Genomic DNA, 25,861 nt, shown 5'->3' with positions numbered 1-25,861 from the left:
GATTTTTCTTCCCTCTGCAAGCCCTCATTTTCCTTATATTATTATATTTCCATTTAAGGAAGAAAAAGACTAAATTCTTTCAGATTCAAATTTAGAAGCGTGAGGGAAAATGCTGTGCCTGTGCCTAGGTAAAAGGAGGAAAATAGATCAGAGATGACACAGCTAAAACCAGGCTGTACATTAACAGGCATACAGGTGATCAGAGTTTAGCTCTGTTGAGGGTGGGTTTGCACTCCCAGGTACCCGGGCAATATTTGTTATGCCCACTGCTGGCACAGGATAGAAATAACTGGGCCCAAGAGCTGATGCAGACTCTGATACACTCCACCAAAATCAGGGAAGGGGTGCGTAGCATGGCGAGGGGTGGCATGCCCTCCCTTTTGATCCCCGTGTGAGTTGCTCTGTAAAGAGGGGGGTCCCCAGGGAGCCAGCAGACTGCCTCCCGCGGGACAGAGATCCTTCTGCACTTCAAATGAAGCCACTCTCTTTTAAAGATTAAATAAATCAAACATCTATGCGTATTTGTATACATGTCAGGTCATTAATCATAATCAGTAAAGGCAGATCAAATGTTTCATGCTGTACTAAGTTGCAAGAGTCTGAATGCCATGAGCAACGAGGGGTAAGCTCTGAGCCTTTCGGGGCTGTGCTAAAATCTCAGCGCGATGGACCACGGGCTGCAGCTTTCCCTTTAAGAGCCCTTTGGCTAACTACGATACACTGAAATGCAGGAGGTGGGACAACACCACACACAAAAATGAAGAAGTGAAGGCAGGAAAAGTTTCTCCAGAGGAAAAATGCAGGGCTTGTCCTTCACCCTGACGTCAGATCTGTCTTTAATAAAATCCCCAAAGAGCCAAGAGAAAAAGGCAGAGTGCCTAGGCTAGGTTGCCAGTTCAGGATTGCTCTGCATTCCCCAAAGTGGTGTTTTTGTTCAAAACGGCTTTAAATCTGGGTTCAATCAATGTATTTAATCCCGGCTTCCAGGGATGAGGTGGCTTTTGCCCTGGATTCTAGCAACAAGCAGCATTTTGCAGGTGAGTTTGGAAACTGCAGGAGAGACTCGCCTTCTGCAAACACACTTGGATTTAATGCACGGTGGGCTGGGAGAGCCGAGTGCGGTGTATGAGGGAAGGTGGGCACTGGTGAGCTTTGGGGAGGGGGGAGATGTGAGAAAGAGGAGGGTAAGATGAGATGTGGAGGGGAAGAGGACAGGAAAGGAGAGGGAAGGAAAGGAGAGGGAAGGAGAGGGAAGGAGAGGAAAGGAGAGGAAAGGAGAGGAAAGGAGAGGAAAGGAGAGGAAAGGAGAGGAAAGGAGAGGAAAGGAGAGGAAAGGAGAGGAAAGGAGAGGAAAGGAAAGTGCAGAAGTGTCTGAGTTGAAGCCATCTCTGCTCAGCATCCAGGTGGATCTGTACAGAAACTGTACTGTGGGGTTTACGATTTTTTTTTTTTTTTCCCTGTTATTGCTACTATGTGTATGTGAAACAAACGAAGGAGGCAAAGATGACCCATTCCTGCTCTAAGCAGCCGGGGTGAGGCTGTTAGGGGAGGGGGGAAAGGGCAGGTCCCCGGCGGGCGGCGGTACCCACTGCGGGCCGGGCCCGAAGCCGTGGCGGTGCGGGGCCCGGGGCCGGGCGGCGCCGCTCCCGCAGGTGTGTGCCGCTGCCCGCGGCCGGCCGAGGAGGGGGCCTTGCCGTCCCCTCCCCCGGTCGCTGTAGCTGCCCGATCCACGCAGGCGGTAGCTGCTGTCCTTCCCCTCCTCTTTGGGCTCTCCTCTACGGGAGAGCCACTCATCTCGGACGGTGTTCGCGTTTTGCGGTGCTTGTCCCGGTGCGTGCCTGCGGCTCGTGTCGCATCCCCGGGCAGGGGCTGGCGGCGGGGGCCGCGGGTGCGGGGGGGCCGGTCCCCTGCGGGAGCGCGGCGGAGGGGCCGCCTCGGGTCCCCGCACCCCCATGCCCGGAGGCAACGCTGGGCTCGGGGACCCCGAAAGAGAGGTGGATCCTAGGGACCCGCTTGGGCTGCGCGGCTCGAGGCATTCCCCGAGCCAGACACGTGTGAAGCGGCGACTGAGCATCGCTCCCGCTCGAAGCGGGGGGAACATCAGCTGCTTCGCACGGGGGGGTTTTGCTTTGCAGGGCTGCTGGCATCGGGGGCTGGCTTGTGAGATAAAGCGCGGCTCTAAGGCAAGAAAGTAGCAGGCGTGGTGCGGTACACCAGACGCACCTGCGTGAAAGCAGACGGCAAAGTGATAAGCCCTGTGTGAATGTGGAGATGGACTGATAATGGTGCCTCTTATAGAAAAAAAAAAAAAAAAAAAAGCAAAACAAAACACAAAACTAACAACAAACAAACAAAATGCACCTCTTTGGATCTCTGAGGTAAGTTGATTCTTACCTCAGTTGACTTTTGTTGATCAAGTAAAAGTCACACGGAGGGAGGGCTCCCCCACCCCCCAAATAGTGTTATTAGAGCAGATCTGTGTGAGCCTTGTAAATTTTACAGTGGTTGTCCTGGGCTTCCTTGATATCAAAGCTGTTTGTAAAAAAAGCTGCTGTAGCGTGAAAGTATGTGTGAGTGCATGCAGACACATGCGCCTGCTGTGGGGTGAGTAAGTGAGTGCAGTCCAACTATTGCTGGCAGCATGTTTGGTCTAAGCACTAAAAAGTGTTCAAAAGAGAAACAAAAGTAGACCAAAAAGAGACCTGTATCTTGACTGTTTCAGTTCAAACTCTCCACTGAATGGAGCAAATTTAGCTGTGTCGCTCTGGAGCATCCCAGGAGCACTGTCAGCTCCGCAACACACCTGCGGAGCTGGACTATAGAAGATTGTGCTTAGAAACCATTGAGTAGGAACGATTTCTCTCCAGTAATGAACTGGCTTTCTGGAGGTCTTCTCCACATCTGAACTAGGGTAGGAAGGGGGGTAACTAGGCTGATGAAGGGCAGATTTCTGTCTGGTGTACATAAGGGAGTGAAGGAACAGGGATGAAAAGAGTGCATAGCGTGGAGGGATGAGAGGGGCTGGGGAGAGAACTGGGATGCAGTATTGGTCTGTGTAATCCTTAAAGGAATTCTGGGAGAAGAGCAGGCTGAATTTGGTCTGCTTAAGGGGAGGATGTCTGAAGGATCAAGGGATATTGCAATTAGTGTGGGTTATTGTGAATATTTATGTGGCATAGCCACTCTGCTCATGAGGGGGATCTCAGCAAAATCGCACGGGTCATAATAAGTGAGTGCTGATTAAGCTCTGACACCATCCCACCTCATTGTCTGTTGTGTTACATCTTTGATGGCATTATCACAGCAGTAATAAAGATCTTTCCAACACTGCAGAGGCGTCCATGGAGTGGTAGCATCAGGCAGGACACTGTGCACAGGCAAAGCCCTGTGGTGTCTCTGGGGATTTGTCACTCGTCACATGTATGAAGAAATATGGACAGAAAAAGATGCTCCACTGGGAAAGAGGAGGGTTGACTCTCTGGAATATAACTTAAATACTTGTTCTAGGGAGAATGGCAGGAGAGTTAAACTAGGAAGGTCAGGCAAGTCTCCAAGGGTGGGAGTGCCCCCCCCCCCCGTCCGCCAGTACTGCATTAAACTACTGGCCATCACTGAGTTCTTCAACAGGTTTATCAACACATTTTTTTTATTAGGGCATAGCTGCACAGGCAATGGGCTTGGGGAGAGGAAAACAGCTGAACATAGCTGGAATATCAGGCATAAGTTTTCAAACATTTCTTAAAATATTTTTTTTTTCATAGATATAAGGGCAAAGACCATGGGAGCCAAAGCCCCATCCACTAGGCTGAGATTCCTCAGTGCCTGAGTCATTTCTGCAGGAAGGACTTTAAGATTGGATGCGTTGGCCCCTTTCAGTGCTGCACATTGAGGAATCAGAGTCAGGATCTTCTGCCTCTAGTCCTGATGACTGAGCAGATACAAGATCCTTCTTAAGATGGGACAAAATTTTGCAAACCAGGGTGATGATTAGAAAAACAGTTCTGTATTTTGTAGAAAATTAGTAAAATAAATTACATAGGAAGAAGAACAGCATTGGAGGTTTCTAAAATATTTGAAGTGCAGGAATAGGTGGTGTGTGGATCTAAAAATCTAAAATTTAAAAAAAAAAAAAAAAGGGTGAATGGAAACGTGCAGACTTTTCCTTTAACGTTGAGGGTAAGAAGCAGGTCAAATAGCAAAGAATTATATTCTTCATCGCATCATTTAGTAGGCAGGTATTGACACTTTTATTTGATACGGTGGCAGCCATGACATGTAGTCACAGGTCTTTTAGCTTTAGTGGGAGGAGAGAGCTGTTCAAAGGTGGTTTTATACAGGCATCATTTCCTTTGTGAGCGTTCATTTCACTAGATAGTCACTGATAATGACCAAAGTTCAGGGCTGCCTCAGGCTGTGTGGAAAGTTGAGAACCGTAATGCATGGGGTTTGCCTTTCCTTTTTATAAGATTTATTGGCACAGATCTTGGCACAGGCCAAGAATTTAATTTCCAAAATGTTTGGATTTGGTGGCAGGAAAAAATGACTGTATTTCTTTGGGCTCTTCCAGGCGAAGCCAAAGTCTGACCAAACATGAACCAATAATAATAATAATAATAATAGCACCATGGATTGATTTGTTAATTTATCTATTTGCTTTGTTAGCAGCTCATATGTAGTCTAATGATAAAGGTTCCAGACATTCTTGCAAAATCCTATGGCTCTTCAGGGGAGGTGAGCTGAGGTTTGTCTGTTTATCTTGATGGAAGGCTACAGATTTGCAACATGGATAGTGGTGTATAGATAATCTTAGGCAGCGTAGGTTCAACATTGATGTGTCCTGTCCCTCTGACCTTTCCACCATTTTCTGCTGATTGACAGCATCTGGTTTCCAGAGACAGGCTTGATACACTTCTCTTTAGAAGGGCTCCTATCCTACACTTCCATAAATTGTAGATGTCAATTAAAATTGCTCTGGTTATAGCAGCTGAAGATTCAGCTATGCAAATGAGTATCTTGTGGTTTGAAGCTGGTAGACATAATCCCTGTGGGTATGGCTGCATCATATGTGGGGCTTTCCCAAAGCTGATCTTTTATTTGGCAGTCGCCCCTCACAAATCCACTTGCAGAATGAAATCATTGTCGAGGCAACGTCCTGAAGGTAGCACTGAATGTGCTTCACATGGATCAGGGCTCCAGACCCAAGTCTGTTTCTGATGAAGATGCCTCCTGAATATACAAACATACCCACACAGAGTTTCCACTGTGAGTGGCAGGCTTTTATGCATTTTCTTCATAATTTCTCCTATCAGTGTCTGAATTTGCTTTGATAGCTATCAGATGCCAGTATACAGCTGCCAACAATAACCAAGACAGAGCTGGGGACAGGAATTGGCTTCTTCACTCCTCTCACAGTTATGCCACTGCCTGTTTGTGCCCACCTGGGCAGGTCCTGTCCCCACTTCACACTGCAACAGTCCTGCATCTATTGCGAGTACTTTGCTAGTGGGGCTTCTCTAGAGAAAGGCATTAGTTAAAAATGGTAGGTGTGGGTATTAGCAAAAGCATGAGATTTACATGATGCTACTGGGTGTCTGTCCTTTGAAAGACTCGTGCATGTTTAGCCTCTTCTGTCTTCCCCAGGTGCTATGAAAAGGCACTAGTCAAAAATTTCAGGAGTCCTCCACACCCACATGAGACATTGGACTTCTTTCTTCAGAAGCTCTAGGCTCCCACGTTGGGATGTTAAGAGTTGCTTTAGCATCTTGCCAGTGCTCAGCTTACTGAGAACTGCTCTTTCCGGATGGCCTCAGTGTCCCAGCGGGGTCTTGAGCATTCCTGTCTGAACAGCCCTGGCTCTCATGCACGAGTGGAAATGAAGCTGTTTTAAACAAAAAAGGAATAGTATCATGTATGTGAACATTGGCAGCTGTGGCCTGGCAAAAGCTGAACGCCCACAGCTTCAGCTGAAGATACATTTGAGTATCAAGCCTGACAGTGGACCAGAAAGCAGGGTAAGGTTTTCTCTTTCAGATTTGTCACCAGGAGGTGCAGGTAGGCATTCTGGATTAAAATCTTCCCCCTGAGGCCCCCTTTCCTTTCTTATAATATAGTTCAACCATCTCATTCTTAGGGAGCTTATGTTAAAACTAGAATTTTCTGTTTCTGTTAAATAGAAACTTTGACTGACCACTGTCAGCTTGACAGTGATGGGCCCAAAGTCTACCTATTTGTTTTCTTTCTGCGTTATGATGTCCACCAAGAATTCAGACCCAGTTTCTTGGACTGAGCTTACAGCACTCAATTTCCCCACCACTTCCTCTTCCAAGTTCCATCACACCCAGGGTCAGCTACGTCCTGAGGTGAGCTACCTTCAGCCTCCCATGGCTGCAGGTTGGCAGGGGGGTCACAGGGATTCTGGGTGTTCCTGGGTCAAGGGACTGACTCTGCTGCTTTAGAAGCTCTGTGCAGATGTTCTCCAGTACTGCTCTAGGTTTCCTAGCGGTGGGTGGGGATCACTGGTTCTCCTGAACCTTGGTGGTCTCCCAGCTCTGGGGGCTAACTCCACTGGTGCCTCTTATTTATTGCATCCGTACTGAAACCTTATGTGTTTTTCTCTTGGCTGCTGCTTATTCTGGCATCCTGTGTGAAGCTTCTGAAGAGCTTCTAATGCCCTGTGCCTTCTAATAGACTGCTTCTGGGCTTTGATTGTAGTCCTTGCATCTGGGCTAGGTGTGGGAAAGTAGAAGGGAAAAAAGGCATTTTTACCCCTGTGAGTGCCAACAGCTGGCTCTGCTTTACAAGTAATTCTGCTTGTGGATGAGGAAGGAAAGGAAGGCCTTTAGGCTGAAACAGCTGTGTAAGAAGATAACACTTAAGCTAAGCCTTGCAGCACAACTTGAATAATGAATTTCTAATACTTGTGTTGGTAATGCATTCCAGGACTTTGTGGTCATCTCTGTGTTCCTCTTCTCTTTCTCAATAGCTCCCATGTTGTTCTTCTGTTTTATTAGTCTAGGTCTGTCATTCTACTTAACCTATAAAGCAAATGAGAGATGAGCAAGTTGGAAGGCCAAGTTTCATGAACTCCAGGATGGCATGCAGTGAGCCCAAAGGGAAACCTGAGAAGCATTTGCAGAAGTAATTGTGGGCTCATGCATCATCCATGGAGGGTTGTGAGTCACCTGGATCCTGACGTTGCTGGACACGTGCACAGCCATGGAGCAATTCCAGGTCTGCAAAAGGACCTTCTCCTAAGAGTTTGCTGTGCAGATTGAGAAGGAGTTATAATAAAAAATGTCTTGTGCTTGGTTGATGGGGCAGCACAGCAAGGCCACTTGGTCCAGCATTTCATTGACACTCAGATGAACAGAACTCACAATACCTGTAATGCTTTGGCTACTTTTATACCTTTTTCTTAGAGCTGAAACAAACTCCCACTCAGCTTAAGGGGAACCTGTGCTTTCCCTCCCTTGCATACTGAAATCATGTCCAGTGAAAGGCTTCCAGATGGATATAAAGCATTGGTTTTATTATTACATCTCTAGCATGCAAAAGTCTAGCTTGACTGAGCTAGTACCTATATTAGATTTAAAAACATGGGACTATTATATGTAGTATTTGTACATAATGAAAAGAACACAGTAAGTCAGTAGCAGTAATCGACTTTCTAGTTCTGTACAATACCTGACACAGAAATTGCTACGTGCTACCAAGAAGAGTGTAACCCACATAGACTTAACAGCTTGACAAAATTTGCTCTGGACGACTCGGGGATTTTGAGTGGGGGATTGTTTCTTTCTCTTGCTGAAGTTTCCTCATCTCCATATATACATGCCTAGCCTGTGACAGGATGATTACACAGAAAAGAAGGGAGCATGTCTTCACTGAAACCCCGTTTGGTGCTTTTGGGGGACAACACTAATCACCTGAAGCCGTGACTCTGGTGAATTTGTTTTACTCCATGAAGGGGCCAGACTTCTTGCAGTGGGCAGACAACTAGTGAGCCAGGGCTCTGCAGAGAGACTGGTAGCTTCCCCAGAAAAGTGCCATCACTATCTTAAAGCATCTCCTGACTGTGCTCTAAGCACTTCACAGAATCACAGAATCATCTAGGCTGGAAAGGACCTTGCAGATTATCCAGTCCAGCCATTAACCTCACACTGAACCCCCCCAGTTCCCTCAGCCGCTCCTCGTACGACCTGTGCTCCAGACCGTGCACCAGCTCCGTTGCCCTTCTCTGGACACGCTCGAGTCATTCAATGGCCTTTTTGTAGTGAGGGGCCCAAAACTGAACACAGGAATCGAGGGGCGGCCTCACCAGTGCCGAGTACAGGGGTCAGATCCCTTCCCTGTCCCTGCTGGCCACGCTATTGCTGATGCAAGCCAGGACTTGTGTCATTATCACTGCCATGCCTGATAAATGGTGTCCTTGGCATTCTCGTATTTGTGGTGCAAGAGGTCAGTCTGTATCAGTGTTTTTTGGAATTGTGGATCCTCCTTTCTAGGTTTTAAAGTACACCAAAATATTCCTGGATGTGTATGATGACCAAGAAGGCTATAGCTTGCATTTCTGATTACCAGCTTATATCTGTTGTGACAGAGAACATTCTGTATCTGGGCTGATAAGAAGGCAGAGACATTGAAATCCATATGAGGGAAATTAAGCACTCCTCCAAATGGCTGGCACATGTACTTGGCTGCCCGCAGGCTACTAATTCCCTGGTTTTAGAGTAACAGCTGGGTCACTTTAGCTGTTAGCAAGGAAGGACTAAACCACAAAAACTGCAGCCAGTGTTGAGAATCTGAAAGTGGATTACACTATGAAAGTTTTTGGTTACATTTTTATGAGGAAAAAAGGGTGGAAAATTAATTAGGAAAATATCCAGGTTCCATTAACTAGTTTGGCCATTCAGCAAGTGGTTTATTTATAAGCACTGTCGGCAGTATTTACTGCTGGGTTTTGGAGGACTAGGTCATACCCACAGAATCTGTGTGTGGGCTGATATATGTGGATGCAAGAGAATGAGGGCAAATTTAGCTGGCTTCTTTCTGTGAGTTTTTCTTCCACATTTGACCTTAGGTATTGCAATTACTGTAGTTAAATATATTATAATGACATCCCTGGTATTTAATGATTGAGTTCATTTATGGAGATCATTCACTACTAATTTTCACTGTTTTATTAGAATGCCAAGTGTATGTTTTTAAAATTCATTTAAAAAATACATATGAGTCGGAGAAGCTGCAAGCAGATGTGTATGAGGCAGTGAATTTTGGGGGGGTCACTTGACTTATTTTTCCATATTTTACATCAAAACCTGTACTAATCTTCCTCAGTGCCCTGGGCTTCCCCAAAGAGGTGGTGTGATTGTGATCATTCAGGCTAGTGAATTCCTCACCTGCCAGAGCTGCCCAGGTAGGGTAAGCTCCTGAACTTTTGGAGGAATGATGCATTACATGCCTGGTTTCAGGCTCAGATAAGATGCTTCTGTTTCTTTTAGAAGATATGCTTGACTCTGTGCGATTTACATATACATGTATATAATATATGGGGTCCAGGGAGGACCTCGAAGATGCTCAGGGGGGCTGGAGCACCTCCCTGTGAGGACAGGCTGAGAGTTGGGGTTGTTCAGCCTGGAGAAGAGAAGGCTCCGGGGAGACCTTAGAGGGGCCTCCCAGTGCTTAAAGGGGCTACAGGAAAGGTGGGGAGGGGCTCTGCATCAGGGAGTGTAGGGATAGGACGAGGGGTAGCAGTTTTAAACTGAAAGAGGGTAGATTTAGATTAGATATAAGGAAATTCTTCACTGTGAGGGTGGTGAGACACTGGCACAGGTTGCCCAGAGAAGCTGTGGCTGCCCCCTCCCTGGCAGTGTTCAAGGCCAGGTTGGACGGGGCTTTGGGCAACCTGGACTAGTGGAAGGTGTCCCTGCCCATGGCTTCCAACTCAAACCATTCTGTGATTCTATGATTAATACATGTATGCATAGACCCACATACCCCCTGCATTCTTGTTTTGTGTCAGTTATTCCATACTATCATGTAGGCAGTCTGTGGACACTTGAGGAGATGTCTGTGCTGTATTTTTGACTGTTTCCCCCCTGCCTCTCCCCCCACAATATGAAAATGCTTTCCAGAGTATCACCTGGAATCCTGGAGTATTTGATTAGAGGAATAAATGGATATTACAGCAGTAGAGTTGAGATCCCTTTAAAACCTCTGAATTCTCGATGATTGTACCATTTTATAGAGGAATAATTAAAGAGTTGCATTTGTCTCATTCCCGTGTGACTATATGACTGAAAAAGTGTTGATCCCAGTTTTATTGTTCACCCAGTAAAATACAGGGGAAGCCTTCTTAGAAAAGCTACCTCTACAGCCGGAGCTGCGTGGATCTAAATATTTTGGCTTAACACCTTCCTCCCCATAAGTTTCTCAAATGTGGTTTTTTTTCTGGCACAAGTCGTGTCTGTGGAGCAGCCTTGGCCCAGAGGGATGCTCAGAAGAGACAGGGTGCTGTGCAGGGCTGCGGGGGAGCACCACAGCCTTGTCATTTGTGCACCAACACTGCCCTCGCGTGTCAGGGATTTCAGAGACCAAACCTGTGCCTGCATGTAGGCTCTGCGCCCAGCTTGCTCTTGGCTTGCTCTAGGCTACAGGCGGACACCACCAGTTATTCGGAGACAAGCAAAAAAGTCAGCACCCATATAATTAGAAATTCATCTTTATCCTCCTGGAGACAAACCCCACAGCTGGTATCCTCCTCTATGTGTGAAAACAGCAGCGTTAACTGTTTAAGGGCTGAGATGTTGCCATTTTCCAGTTTGGGGTTGTTCAGGATGGGAAGTGGTAGTATTTGCATGGTGTGGTTTTTAGGAGGCATGTGGGTGGTGATGGGCATGAAGTCTAAGCAACTTTCTCCTTGTGACCTGCCAAAGCACTTCAGTGCCAGGGTGCAGGATTCCCCATGTCAGTGGGTTGTGGTGGAGCTGCAGCAATACCCTGGCCTGAGCAAGGGGTTTTGTTTTGTGGTTTTGTTTTCTTTTTTATTTTATGTCAGCATGTCTTTGGATCAGAAATGGGAATTTTTTCACCTGGTTGGTTTAGACCTGGGCACCAGCAGGTATCATAGCTGCATGCAGGCAAGAGTAGATCCCTTTGCAGTGATACATGAAGTTATAAACTGCTGATCTCCACTGATTCATTGGATTTGAAGGTTTTGGTGAGATGAAAGAGTCTTGCCCTTTTGCAAGTATCAGGTGCATGTGATGGTTGAAAGTTAAAACACTAAGCAACTGGCAGCATCTGACAGTCAGCTCAGTGGAACAATTTCTTTTTTGCATCCAGCAGGAACTAAACAACTTAGTTTATTGGCTGTGTGTAGGGGGAGGGATCGTGGTATTGTTACAGGAACAAGAAATCTAACCGCTATTTTTGGCTCTGCCACAGACATCCTGTCTGCCTCTGGGACAGTCACTTCATCTCTTGGGTCCCAGATTAAAACTGGAATATTCAATAATTTAATCATTGTGAAAGGTGCTGCTTTCCACCATGAGCAATCCCTCCTAGAAGCAGAATGTGACATGCTTTGCTTGCTTGTGCAAGTGCCATGTGTACATTCTCATCCAGAGAGCTGATGCCTCTCAGTCTATCAGCCTTCACATTTACTGCTTGCACCAGTTATTTTAGGTTCATTCTCTGGCATAATTTTTACCAAAGCCCTGAATTTCAGTTCTGTTTTCAGTGACTTCAGGAGCAGGAGGATTAATTTTCCAGCACAATATGCAATTTTCCTATACTAATAACTTCACTCCTATTCTTTTTTCTTCATGAATTTGTGCCAAGAAGTGTTCTTGTTTCCTTACTTGTAGTTTCCACTGTACTTAATTTGAAAGCAATGGTTTTGTCCCCAAAGTCTTGTAAAAGCCAAGGGCAAATCTACTGGCCTCTGTCTTTTTTCTTCCTTCCCCATTTGCAATGTGTCAGCTTTTGTTGAGGGTGGGAGGGAAGGCACAGATGCTTTTGGGGGCTTTCTGTTGTGCATTAAAACAGGATCTGAACTTCCAGCATGTCTGGAATAATGTTTGTAGTGCAAAGCCCAGACTGGCTTGAGAGCTGCCTCCAATCTCTACTGAGCCCCCTCCTTCCCATCGCCTGAGTTTGCTCTTTCTGCAGTTTCTGGGCCAGCTCTTCAGGAACAGCCTGTTCCCCCTGTTCAGGGACTCATCACCACCCCCTCCTCTTTTTTCATAGCACATGGGACAAAATGCTGTATGCAGCCATCACTCTGCTGACTGTTGCCCTGTAGCAGTTCTTGCTAAAAACACAAATGCCCCTTAGAAAAGTTGTTTGGATGAGCCCATCTCTCAAGCCTTGCATGGGAGACACACATGGGTGATCTGTCCTCCAGGCTCCCCTTGGCTCCCTCTCCCTGCGATCCTGCTGGCTCCTCATCCTTGATGCTGCTCAGCTACTGCTATGGGCAGCCAAAACAGGGTGAGAGAACTGCATGTTATCCTGTCAGTGTCAAGTACACACTGCTTCCTGGGGCTGCAGCATGGGGCTGGCCAAGGCACCTAAACCTAGACTAGTGACCTAGGTGTCTGTGCACCCACAGCCCCTTGATATGGGGCTCCAGAGTAGAGATGGGCAAATACCCGCTGCAAAACTGCGTTGCAATGCGATGACTGTGTGAACTTACATGAGGGCTTGACCAACTTTATTTAAGTCTTGCAAGCCAAATATTCTGGGCCGAGTCCTGCTGATTTTCATAAAGGGAAGGAATTATGTTCCTAGCCGTGAGCTACCAGACAAAAGAAAGATCCTTCCCATGCCAGGTCTGTAGCATTCTAAATGTGATGCTCCATGGAAATCCAGACAGACACAGACAAGATGTAGAGAAATTGTCCATGACAAGGCAAGTAAACATGATGACTGTGAGAAAATATCAAGGTGAATATTTCAAATCTGAATTCAAGTTTTTCTTTAAAGGATGCTATCAAGTAGTCAATCAATTTAAAATAAACTTCTCCTAAATTCGGAGCTACAGAAAAGATCTCAGAGCATCTATGGATGGGAACTTCTTCATGAACCCCAGTTCAGTGCTGAAGAAGTACTGGTTTTGAACAAAACCATTCTTTTAATCCCTTCTCACTAATGTTGAATAAATCTGTATGAGGTATTTGGGTAATAGTCATTCAATATTATCTTAATGTTACAAATGTACCTGCTGCCTCCTAGGAGTTGCTCTGGCTTTTCAGTCTCTGCCTGTTGGAAAGCCCCAGTGCTTTTTTTCATTCTTTAATCTCATAATTTTTTTTGTGGTCATCTTATTTCCTTTTAATGCTATTAAAGCTTAAGTGATGTACATTCCCTACAGTTTTCACTCATTTTTTGCCAAACTGCTACTTACTGGATTATTTGATGCTGTTAAGATCTACTGCATGAAATGATAGATCAACATATACCCTGACTTGGGTAAACACCTGAAAAATACCCAAGATATGGATCTAAATCACTCTTAAAGATGAAAAATAAGATTAAAACAAACCAGAATGAATGTGAAACCCAGGCATCCTCTTCTGAAAAGCCACTAAAAAAGCAGGCAGTGTCTGTTCCCTTCTGTTTTGGAGAGTTAATGGTTGTGGGCTCTCTGAATATGGGATGTGAGACCCTGGTCCTTAAGGGTCAGCCCTAAACTCCCTTCAACCACAGTCCAGTTTGTAGCAGGCTTGAAATTATTAGCTGTTGGCTTACAAAATGAGGGTATTTAAAAAAAAAAACACCAAACACCTGTTGTTCCTTCTTATTTTGCATCAGTCTCTTTGTAAAAGGTTTGCTTGCTTCTGCATTTGTGATTTATTTTTCCCATTAAAAGAGGCTGAGTAGGAAGAATACCCCAAGTTCCATATGAGCAACAAAACTATTTTTTTTTTCTCACCTCTGATAAAGACAAATATATTTCCTGCCTTTTTCTAATGTTCTGATGAGCTAGAGGGATTTCAGACAATGAACTTTGTCCCAGGCTTACACAGTACATTAACAGTTTCTGTAACAGAAATGCGACAGGGAGTTGGGGAAGAAAAGGTCTTGTGTGTTACAATTGAAATTCTGAATTCAGCTGTTTTCTTGAAAAGCTAATGGGAGCTCTATGTAGAATCAGGAATCTGAGACCAGATCCACGCAGGTGTGCTAGTATCACTTTATTTTTCTCCACTTTGTGTCTGAATCCAAATTGAAACCAATGAGACTTGGACACTCCTGAGTCTGTGAGCTTGGCTGAAAAAACAGAGAACTAGAAAATAAAAATTATAACTTCATAGGGTGATTCAGTCTAGGATAGTAGAGGGCAATGGAGAAAAGTGGCCTGGAGACCAGGAAAAATGTGGGGGTGTATGTTGAGGGATGGCAGTCATGGGAGGTCTGGTCCGCAGTGCCCTGTCTGCTTCTGGTTCACCTCGACCTTAGGGCCTGACAGTCAACCTCAAGCCAGTAAATTCCCATCGTGTGAGACTTCCTTGAACCTTGAATAGGTTTTATTTCTTCATGGTGGCCTGGAAAGTGGATGCTATTGCTGATAAACTGCCATCCAGCTGTCAGCACACTGAAACATGCTGTCTCCCCTCTCTGTACTTCATTGCTGTAGAACTTGCATAGTTGAGGTCTTTCTTTTTTCTGTTAAATCTCAACTTTTAATCTCCTTTCTAGATCTGAGGAAGAAAGGAACAAGTTAAAAAATGCACTTCTGACTCCAGATCCCACTTTCCTGTTGATACAGCTGTGTGCTTCCTACTTGATGGCTCAGTAAACAGACAGTTTAACTGTTCAAATCTTACAGTTGTGTTGCTTCAACATCACCAGTTTCTCTCCCAAAAGCAAATTTCCCCTCTTGTCTCTGTCCAGAGCAGCCTTTTTTTCCTTCTTTTTGTTTTCACATACCCACACATTTCATATCCTGTTGTGGTTTAACACTTTATTCAAAAAGAACAGGATTTCCTCTTGCTTTTGCTGAAAACACTTCTCTCCTTTGCAACCCTCACTTTCTGGCATGGTGTTCATGGAGGAGAAAGTAATTAGACCTTCTAAGTTTAATTCACAATAATTACAATTAAATTAAAAAATTCCCTGCAAGGGCATTAGCAGAAGACTGATGTACAAAAATTCTGTAAAGAAAATTTTTATTACATGAGATGAGAAAGTGTCTACTGGACTTCAGCTTGGGATAAATTATGTGCCAAAGTTATATCAGCCCTTCATAGCAGAACAAAATCTTCATCTCATCTGTGTCTGTTTTCATTCTGGTGTTATATGGTTATTTAATTGATGACGTTGGTGGTATCACACTCGTTGGTGGGGACCTAGCTGCGTCTGGCTGTGGCATCACGAATGAAACCTCTCTGCTACTTGTGTGGAGCTATAAGTATACTGAGGCTGAGAAATATGCTGTCTGTCAGATCACTGTTCTTCTTATGTGAACAAATGAAGAAACCTTGTCTTTCTGCTAAAGTAAATGGGTTGAAGGTGCTCAGCTGTGGTGTGCCCCTGCACCTGAAGTCCTCCAGACACCTCTGAAAGTCATATTCACCAAAATTCATATGCTACGATCTGAATTCTGAATTTCTATGGTTGAGTGGATAGAAATCTGTCCTTCCCAGGCACATCACCAGCATAGCCATAGGCCTGTAGCCCTTTTAGCAGCTCTGGTTTTCCTACCTCTCCCTATCCCTATTGATACCTTCATAGAGGAAGTCTCTTGGATATCCCTTGCCCTTATCCTATGGCTGCCATCTCCCTGGATGGCAGCTGCATGTTCCTCCGTGGTCTGCACAGCTCACAATCTTCAGAGTTTGTTTCTGGTAGCAAAAGAAGCATTACCACCTCTGTTCTGCAGACACAGAGAGGCTAAAAGCTTAGTTCAAATAACAGAGTCATACCCTAGTCCTTCAATCTAGAGTTTACCTTCTCCACCTTTAGCAGCCCTAAAGTTAGGGATTTTATTATTTAGAGTAGTTATTGTCTTGTGTCGTCAGCGCAATGATCTTCTCCTCTGTTGTCAGCAGAGAGGGGTTCAGGGTTTGCATCCAGCAGCTGTGAGCACAGCTAGTTGCCCAGAGAAGCTGAGGACAGTAGGGCCCTTTACACGGCATCTCACTAGTGCAAAAGATCCCACTGATCTACTGAGTGTGTTGCAACTGTGGTGGCTGCTTATAACCAGATTTGCAATCTTTTACAACACTGGACAGTGAGTTGGTGATTTGCTCAGGGACATTTCTGGAGCCATTGTGCATATGTGTTTGATTGTCAGTAGTTTTTATTTGTTGACTGTCACTAAATTAATTTGACTGTGCAAATCATCTGCCTTTCATTAGCATCAATATTCTTTTAAGGCATTCATCTTTTAGTCACGCTGTTGTGGCTGCCATTTATCCTTTGCAGTGACTATAAGCAGCAAACAAGATGCACCTATGTGCAATAACCGTGTGGCTATGTGGTCTACATTAGAAAGGAACTTCTCTTAAGCAACTGTCGTTGAAAGCAAGCTGCTTACACTGGCTCATTTTAGTAGTCTTATTTGTAATTATGCCTTACTGCATTTCCACCTCCAGGTCCCAATCAAAACTGATTTCCTCCCACTCTCCTCTTCTCTCAGCTATGCTCCTAGATAAAGAAAAGTGAATATGTCTTGTCAAATGAATTTTTTCTTTCTTGACTTTTCTGAGGGAAAGCTGACCAGATATCCTCTTGGTTGTTTAAGAACTGACTAGTTTCTTCATTCACTGAGAAGAAAAATTTCTTTTTCTGCCTTTAATGGGATGAATTGTCCCTCAAATGTCTGTGTACTCCAAAATGTTGCCCTCCTGATGCACTTGACTTGAAAACAGCATGGGTTTTTCCTTAAGAAAGAAGTGGAGATTGATTGGTTTAGACTGTAGCTCAGGTGAAGTTAATGGCAGCATTCAAAAAATTAATAACAGTATAAACATGCTTCATGGTTTTCCCTGCTGGTAAAGCTTTGTCTTATTAGATGACCTCTTTGGAATTGCTTTATTATTTTTTTTCATTTGACAGAAAGCAGTGATGGCATTGATTTCTAACATGATCCCCAGAAAGGTCAGAGTCTCTTATGAAGAACTCATTTATGTCAGATTGGTGCCAGCTTTAAGGGTTTATCCGTTTCATACTAGATGCCATTCAGCTTGTAGACTTCCAATGACCTTTTGCATATCCCTTAGGCTCAGGTACGGTATGTATTGCACACCTGACTCTGACTGTCACTGGCAATGAGCTGAGTGTCTGGGTAAGAATATCACTAGATCTGAGTTTCCTAGATGTCAAAGAAAGAAGCTGCTTCATTCTGTCCTTCTCTGTTTGGTAGACTACAAACTATTTGAGCAGGCTTGTCTCTTGTAACAGATCATAAAAAACCCCAGCACAGGAGTGTCCTGGATCTGGTATATCCAATGATGAGTATACTGAGTGTACTTAATGTGCAGTCTCCTCCTTTCTGCTTACAAAACCTTTACTCCTATCTACCTCAGGGTCTTGACTATCATCTAGAAAAGTTAACAGATTCCAGATTTATTGACTGGTTTCTGCCATCCTCATAACTTTAGCCCTCATGATCTCCAATATCATCTGTGTGTAGGGTCTTTGTATACATGTTTTGGCATGTATACTCTGCTCCACATGTTAAGCTAGTAAATTCCTTCAGTTAGGCTGGGTTTGTTCCAGGACTTGGGGCAGATAAGCTCCGCAAAGCCTGGGAAAAGGAGGCCTTGAGCTAATCACCACACTCCTGCTAAATGACCTCATCAGAAATTTGGCAAGGTCATTTGTGCTGATCTCACTTTAGCTTCTAACATGAGCTTACAGCAATTCATTATTTCTCTAGTTTATAGGTCACCATGTTTCTGGCTTGCTGTCTACCTGGTGTGTATGGGTGCAGACTCCCTTCCAGCCATATTCTGTACATCTGAACTCATCCAGAGCTTGCAGCTACATTTCTATTGAATTTACTGGTTTTATTTGAAATACTTTAGTCCTTTTTTTGTGTGTCTGTGTTTTTTTTGTTCTGTGGATTTCTACTTTTTAAGTCAGAATAAAAAAGTGCTCACAAGTGTGTGCTTAGTATTCTGCTGCTTGCTCCTCTTTTCAGACATCAGATATCACTGTTGCATTAGACTTCAGATTTCCTTTCTGAAATCCTTTTCGGCACATTCAAAGACACAGTGACAAAATGTCTAATTAAATCTGTTGTGGGGAATTTTAAGAGTCAGTTGTTTGACATTGGTACCCTGTGATATGGTTAAAAGCTTGATATCAGCTTTAGGAAGAAAACAGAGTAGGAACAGAATGTGTCCCCAGGGAATTCAATACTTAAATTCCTTGAGGAAGTGATTTAAAGCAGCATCTGCTCTGTGCTGTGTATCGTTTTATACTTTCCTTCAGATCCCTGAACCTGAAGTAGATTATTTGGATATAGATCTATTTGTGTGAATCGGTTTATAGCACTCAGAGAAATGTAATGGAAATATTATCTAGGATTTTGAAAGAGGCAGAGGGATTTATGAAATAGTGAAGACAGAAAACTTAACCATTAAAAGTAGCATAGGCCATGGCACTGTTTCTGCCCCACTGACAAGATGCCTGCTGAGTTTGATGGGGGAGGAGGTAGAAGGTGTTCAGAGCTGTTTCCTCTTTGTGACAACATGGGCACTCCAGTTATTTCATGTTTGTGGTTTGCCCCTGACCCTGACTTAACCATTTCATATGACTTTAACTTGCAGGGAGGTTTTGTGGTTTGTCTCCTGATTATGTGAGTCTCTTTCGCCTCTGCACCCTCAGGGTGTTAACAACACTCATTTTTCCCCCATGTATCTTAGTATCCCCACGGTCCTGTTTTCAGAGATTTCCAGATGCCTGGCACTTGTTCAGAACATCAGTCAAACCTCTTGCTGTCTGGATGCATCCCACCATCTTCAACTCCTGTTTCCCTTCCTTAATTTAAATACTACTGTTTCTAGCTCAGTAAGTTTTTAACACTATGAATACTTCCTTTACACCCCTGGGTTTTCTCTCATCACATTGCACGCTGTTCACAGTCACTGATGAGGAGGCCGCTCTTGCCATCTCTTCAGTCTTTCCTGTATCTGTCCAAATTAGTGTGATCAATCCCTTTCCTAGTAATACCCAGATTTTTTAGAAAACAGTCTGAATTTCATAGACAGAGGTTAAGGTTGCTTTACACTGCTGTAGCCCTATAAAAGGAAACTAAACTCCCTGTATTTGCCATAAAATTACCAGTAACTTCATATCACCTGTACCAATCACAGGAATTTGTTTTCCACTGTTTGGTACGTCATGTACTCCTTTCTATCTGCATGCAGTGTACAGCAATGATTTAGTAGACTCTTGCACAGATGTTTCTGGGTATGGGAGGTTCAGTGCAATGAGCATTAGTCCATGATACTTGGAAGTTAATCTGTTTATTCTCAGGGGATCTCATGGTGGGTGATATCAGCTGAATTTTTCACAATACACATGTGAAAGTATCACAAGGCATCCAATTATAGCAATATTATTATACATGTTGAACAAGGGGCAGTGGGGTTTCTGGAGTCTGATGGAGGTTCTGCATCTCTCATCTTTCACTTAATCTCTTGTTCCCATTCTGTCTGGTTTGAATGGGACTTGATCTTAACTGAGGAAGATGTTACTCAATGGTGAATCCTGCAGGTTCTTCTTTTTCCCACCTTTCTCGTAACTCTTTCTCCTCTTTAGGACTAAAAGACCTACTGTAATGTCTTCTCATCATTTGTGAACTCTATATACTGCAGCTCTGCTTTGGCACTTGGCTGGGAAGAGGAATAAGTGTTGTAGTCCAGGAGAAAAAAAGAAGGGGTTGCATTTGGTTTCTCCACATCCTCACTGCTGAAGCAGAGAAGTGGTCCCCATGCCCTCAGGCTCTCTCTGTAGTGAGAAATGAAAGAGAGGATGGAGCCAGAAGCAGTAGAGCTAAGTGGGGCCATGCAGAGAAGTGGGGACCAAAGCACAAGACTTGCCATTGTAAGTGCAACACAGCAAACACATGGACGGGGTTTGGCATTGTTGGTACTTAGAATTGCAGTATTACCATTATTCTTTTCTGATGTTTAGTGTAAAATCCAATCTGATGATACCCCTTTCCCACTATGGGTTTCGGTGGTTTCCCATTTGGTTTTCTAGAAACAGCCTCAGACACTAGTCAGACTCTGGCTGAACATTTAGATTCCACGATTCTGTGAAGAAAAGCTGCTTTCCTCACAGAAATATGGCCAGACTGTACCCAGATCAGATGACCAGGCTGTGGCAGATATTGATGTGGATGCCTTTTCTCCAAATGTACAAACGCTGCTTTGCTGATCACTCTGCACATTCAGAGCTAACTCACTTCAGATGCTACAAGAGACTTTTGTTATGATTTTGCCTGGCAAAGGGTAAGGTAATATATATCATTCCAAACTGGGTCCTAATGTTCTGCAATCAGACTCTGAATTAGATTCAGGTCCTCCTAGAATGTGCAAAGGTCTGGCATCTTCTGTTGGCCCTAAGGATGTTGCTGACCTACATGTCTTCCATCTGCATTCTCTGTGTAACAGATCTCATAAAATACTATAAGCTACAGTTACCAAAATATGCCATTCTTGGCACAAAAATATCCTTTCACAATGGGACTCTACCTGGAAGTGCTGCTGTTTATTCAGACAAGTTGTAGGCTCCATGTGTTTTTCACTTAACCACAGGGATGTAGCAATGCAGTCTTACTGCTCATCTTTCATTGAGAGTCTTGAGGTGCCTTTGATATAATGATACAACACTATATTAAATGGCAGTTATGTTTTTTTGGATGAAGCCATGCATGCCATGTGTTCCAAAGAGGCCATTAAAGTAGCAGTAACAGCAACTTCTCTTTCTTTCAATTATCTTGAAATCTTCCAGCTACAAAAGCAGACTTCTGGTAGGTTTCCTGTTATCAGGTAAAATAATTAGCTGCCAAATAGCATTTTTGGCTGTGCTCATGATAAGCGAGGGAATAGACCTGCAAAATAGAATTCATTTGTCTGCATTAAATGCAGCATTGAACAAAAAGGTTAGTTTTTCTTTCTCTGTGCCAAAACCAGACTTTAGGTGGCACAATGCAGGACTGAACTTTGGTTGGTTGGGTTTATGGGCACATTCCACGTGTGGTTTCGGCAAGGTATGCCCTCACAGGCTGACAGAAACGCTGATTGTCAGTGCCCTCTGGAGGTCTTTAATCCAACAGCTGAGGATGGAGAATTCAGAGCCTCCCTGGGTGACATGTCCCCATGTCACACTTCTTTTCTAGTGAAGAAGTTGCCTTCCTGGTGTTCAGACTAAATCTCCCCATCAACATTTTGTGACTGCTGCCCATTAGTATACTCTCTGCTACCACTGAGAAGGGTGGATTGATCCCTAGATCACCCATTAACTTCTTTACCAGACTAGGCAAGCTCATCTTACTCAGCATCTTGTCCTGAGTCATGACCTTTAGGTCTCTGACCATCTTGGTTGTTGTCTTCTGGGCTGACATTTCCTTGATATCCCATTTAAAGTGAGGGTTCAAAACTGTAATCCAGGAAGTGGATTAATCTGCTGAGATATCACCAAGTCCAGATTCTTTTCCATATTCTGTCTAAACAAAGTATTAAACATTGGCAAAATAAGAGCCCTTAGTATGGATTTAAAGGGGGAAGACACTTTGACAGCTGGAAAACAAAGTGATCAACTTGGAAAAGCAAAGCTAGGAGAAAATATCAGTGGAAACTTGACATGGGAGGAAAATTGCTATCTAAAGAAAATAGGGATGTGTAACTTCATCAGTTCATCAGCAAATTATATTATGACAAACAAACTGTTTCAGATTTCAGAATTTAAATAATGAAATTTTAAAATGAAAAGTTGTTCTAAGTCAAAATGCTCTGCATTGGAACAGAAACAAGAAAATTTTGATACTTGAAAATGCAGATTTCCATTTCTATAAGAAAAATCATTAAAGCCAAGATGATTTTGAAAAATGCCATGAAATCTGTGCTGTTCTTGCCATGGGGAAAAAAATAAATAAGTTGAGCTTCTTAATTTTACTTACTTCACTTTTTTGCCCAGCTTGGGATAGAGTGTCCCCAGGTGAGTTAGAGGACAGAAAGCATCTTCCTTTTGATTTCAAGGCCATGACTGAAAAACAGGAGATAAGCGAATACAGAACATGGCTAACTTCAAAGTAAAATCTCTGCCAAAGCAGTCTACTCTTGTCTGGGAGCTGGAACTGTGATACCGCTTTTGTTACCCAGCTTGTGGCTCATATGTCAACATCCGTTTCTGTTCAGTTTTAGGATGGTTTGTAGCCCTGTGACCTTGGATGGTCCCAATGCACTTTCCACTCTTTCCACTTTCCTAAAATTGAAGTCTGTCTGCTTGTCTCTTCTGGAGACTTTTCTTTGCTCCTCCAGATGTTCCCTGTTACTTTTCAAACTCTAGTTCAAGCTAGTTTCACTGGATGAGTTCATTAGCTGCACAAACTGAACATGTGCAGAACAAGACATTAAAATGTTCCTAGAATGCAGAAACGATGCTGTTTAATATCCTGATTAGTGGAGCCTGTGGTGTCAATTTGTTAATGATGTCCAAAAATTGCTACTTTTACTGGGACAACACTTATGAAACATCAGGTTTCTTTCTAATGGGAAAGATCTTTCCCTCTGAACACTCCATGGAAAAATGTGAAGAAAATGTGAGGCCACACTGAGTTTGCCAGTATAAGCAGTATTTTGGCAAAGAGGTGAATGTATGTAATCTTTACTCTGTAATTGTCTAAACTAAGTTAGAAAAGACTACTCCAAACATCTGCCTACATTCTTCCCACAGATACATTTCCCAAAATAAAGTTGTGAGAAGTTGATTGTTCATCACTCCTGTGAGATCCACAGAAATATTAATGGTTGATTCACTGTGGATATTTTATTTTCTTAGGCTATTGAATGTAATGCTTCATGCAGAATGTTCCTTTCTGCTCAGCCTACAGCGCACAGCAAGAATAAATCCAGCTGGCACCTGACATCTATAAAACTGTCTTATATTTTCTGGGTTCAGAGTCTGTTATTTTACAATATGTTCTGTAGATTTCATGTCTGGGATCAATTTTAATGAGGTATCTAGGAGCTCATGCATGCTCTGAGGAAGCTGAGCCCTGAATATTTTCCTCTTACCATCACATGTCGTGCAAAATCTGATTTATATCTCTGTCCTGATGCTAGCTGACTTGTCACTAGTATTACCTTGTGATAGTTTATGATCATTCATGGGGACTTAAAGATTTGTAACAAAAGCATAATGGTGAGGAAGTCCTGCTGGTACTGTGATTACTACTGATTTTGCTGTAAGAACCGGCTCTTTTTCGACCCATCTGGTTTGGGTGTAAAAATGATGCAAATATTCATTAGTAGTCAGCTCAGAAGCTCCAACTGAGAAAGAAACAAGAACAAGAAACAAACTTCTACCTTGAGGGCCTGGTTTAAGCCCACTGATGTAAGCCAGGTCATTTTTCATTGCTAATGTGCCCATCTCTCCGACATGCATTATAAGTTGTTAACCTCTGTCTGTTCTGGGATGAAACAAAGCAGTCTCTATGCTTGCCCAGAGATGCAACTGAGGGATGGGAGGGTACAGGGCTTTATTTAATAGATTATTTGTATTTCGTTTTGTCTTTTCATTTTTACTTCTTTGTTAAGCTCCACAAACCGTGTTCCCCCGGGAATTGTGCTACATCAGGTTAGTATTAGGATGTTTGCAACTCTGTGAATGTGGATGTGGGTCTCCTGGGGTGCCTTTTAAAATAATTTTGGTTAATGGGAACATTTAGGGTGGTACATGGTGTTGGACTTGGCTGTACAGGCATTTCTGCTTGTGGTGTCTAAACAGTTCAGCCAGTAGGTGGAACCAGGAGAAAGTAGATGTGTCATCTGGCAGAGAGAGTACAAATGCCTTTCCTGGGAGAAGCATCCCTAGGTGTCTGCTTAAAGTTGTGCTTTTCCCTTTAGTGTCCCTGTTTAGAACAGCCAAACTGCAAAATCTGGAGTTATTTCTAAACAGTGACAGGCTGATGCTGTCAGGCCTTGGTGCATGAACTAAGGCCGATAAGGATGTTTGGGTCAGTCCACAAATCAGCTGGTTTGATCACATAGTAGTAAAGAGGGCATTTTAATAAGCATTTCCTCACTGACTGTTTTCTCTTGTGAATGTGTCAGAGATGGAGGACAGTGGATAATCCAGATCACATTGTATCCCTCCACCAGTGATACCTGGGATTTACTCAGAAAGGCAGTATCAGAAATATAGGTTAAAAATATTCCTTTAATGTGTTCTACTGTGGGAAATTAGAAGTCCACCCAATGGCATCTGCCCTGCAAAATGCAGCTTGTGCAGATAAGAGTGAGCTCAGAAGTCCTTCTTTTAGAGCAAATTACCATCAAGGAGAAAACAGCAGGAGGTGATAAGGTACTATGATCTGAGCAGATGTCTATCTGCCAACTTCTCATAACCATTTCTCCAGCTCTGCCAATAGCCAGAGGAATTGAGTTTAGAAGTCACCATCTTTTATGGACTTTTTACCATCAATATACTGGAGGGAGAGAACATGGATAGCTTCTCCCTACCTTCATGCTGCTCATCGTGACGAGAAAAATTCTTGAAAGAAAAAGTCTTTAAGAATAAGATCTTGCAGCACTAAAACATTGAAATCAATACACATGAATATATTTTTAAACACCTGTAAAAACTGGAAGCAAAGGAGTATATTGCAATGCATCTAGGGTTTTGCTGCTTAAAAGCAAAGCTGGAGGTTTCCTCATGAATTATGTAAAAGTGCTGCTATATATATATATATCTATATATCTGGCTTGCAGTTTGGACTGTATGCACTAAATTCATACTCTAGCTTGGTCTTTCCAGTTTTCAAAACTAAAACTAACTTACAGTTACAGTATTTTCCAACAATTTGAAAATATAGTTTACCAGTAGGTAGAACATGCTGCTATCCATTTTGTATTTTTAAGGCTTGGGTAATAAAAGTCATGGCTATTAAAAATATTGAATTTGTGACCATAGCAGGCAGTGAGTAATATTTTAGTTTCTCCTTCTCTTCTCTTGAATGTGAACATGGAAATTAGCTGGAAATTTTTTGCTAGGGAAATGCTATTCTCTGCAAATGCAAAAAGAAAGCAATTTTGGAGCTTGCCAAACGTAAATCAGGAGAGACTTTAATAGAGTTATCAGCCATGGCAGGGTGAGAAAAGCTTCATCTTGTTTTAATGAGAATGGGCTTGTACCTCCAAAAGCAGCAAAATTAGATCTCATGAATAACTATATTTTCTCCTCAGCATCCAACATAACAAATCTGTAGACCCCCTAGATTGAAGAGTAATTATACAAAACAAGTTAATTACCCATACCTGTAAAAATTAATTTCTTAGCAGGCACATTCTTTTATCGTTCTGACATTTTAAAATAAACTTGTCAAATCCACACCACTGCGCTTTTTGGTGTTAAGTTTCTTTTCACTCTCAGTTTGTATTTCTCACAAAACCATTGCCCTCCTGTACGTTATATTGAGCATAAAGACATGATTCCTAAAACCTTAAATTACATGAGGGTTTTTTGTTTGGTTGGTTGTTTTTTCTATTTAAGGATGACTATTGATGAAGGCCATTACAATGGGATTTCCTGTTGATAGCACCTGTGGAAAGAGTTAGTGTTATTGTGGTATTTATAAAGCATTATTAATCATGTCTTAACATCATACCTATTAATAGGA

The 25,861-nt window shown here is 43.2% G+C and overlaps 1 protein-coding gene across 1 annotated transcript in view; it reads left to right on the top strand.

The window, feature by feature from the left end:
- The first annotated feature begins 775 nt into the window (after nt 1-775).
- Nucleotides 776-25,861, top strand: part of CCN4 (cellular communication network factor 4) — a 35,519-nt gene continuing 10,433 nt past the window's right edge. The window contains exon 1 of the mRNA XM_074897570.1: nt 776-1,037. Coding sequence (XP_074753671.1) covers nt 990-1,037 — 48 coding nt within the window. The 5' untranslated portion in view covers nt 776-989. The remainder of the gene's footprint in view (nt 1,038-25,861) is intronic.

Source organism: Athene noctua, chromosome 2 (genome assembly GCF_965140245.1).
Source record: "Athene noctua chromosome 2, bAthNoc1.hap1.1, whole genome shotgun sequence".
Classification (NCBI taxonomy): domain Eukaryota; kingdom Metazoa; phylum Chordata; class Aves; order Strigiformes; family Strigidae; genus Athene; species Athene noctua.
Note: the sequence above shows the minus strand (reverse complement) of the source record. Positions and strands in the feature narration are given on the sequence as shown.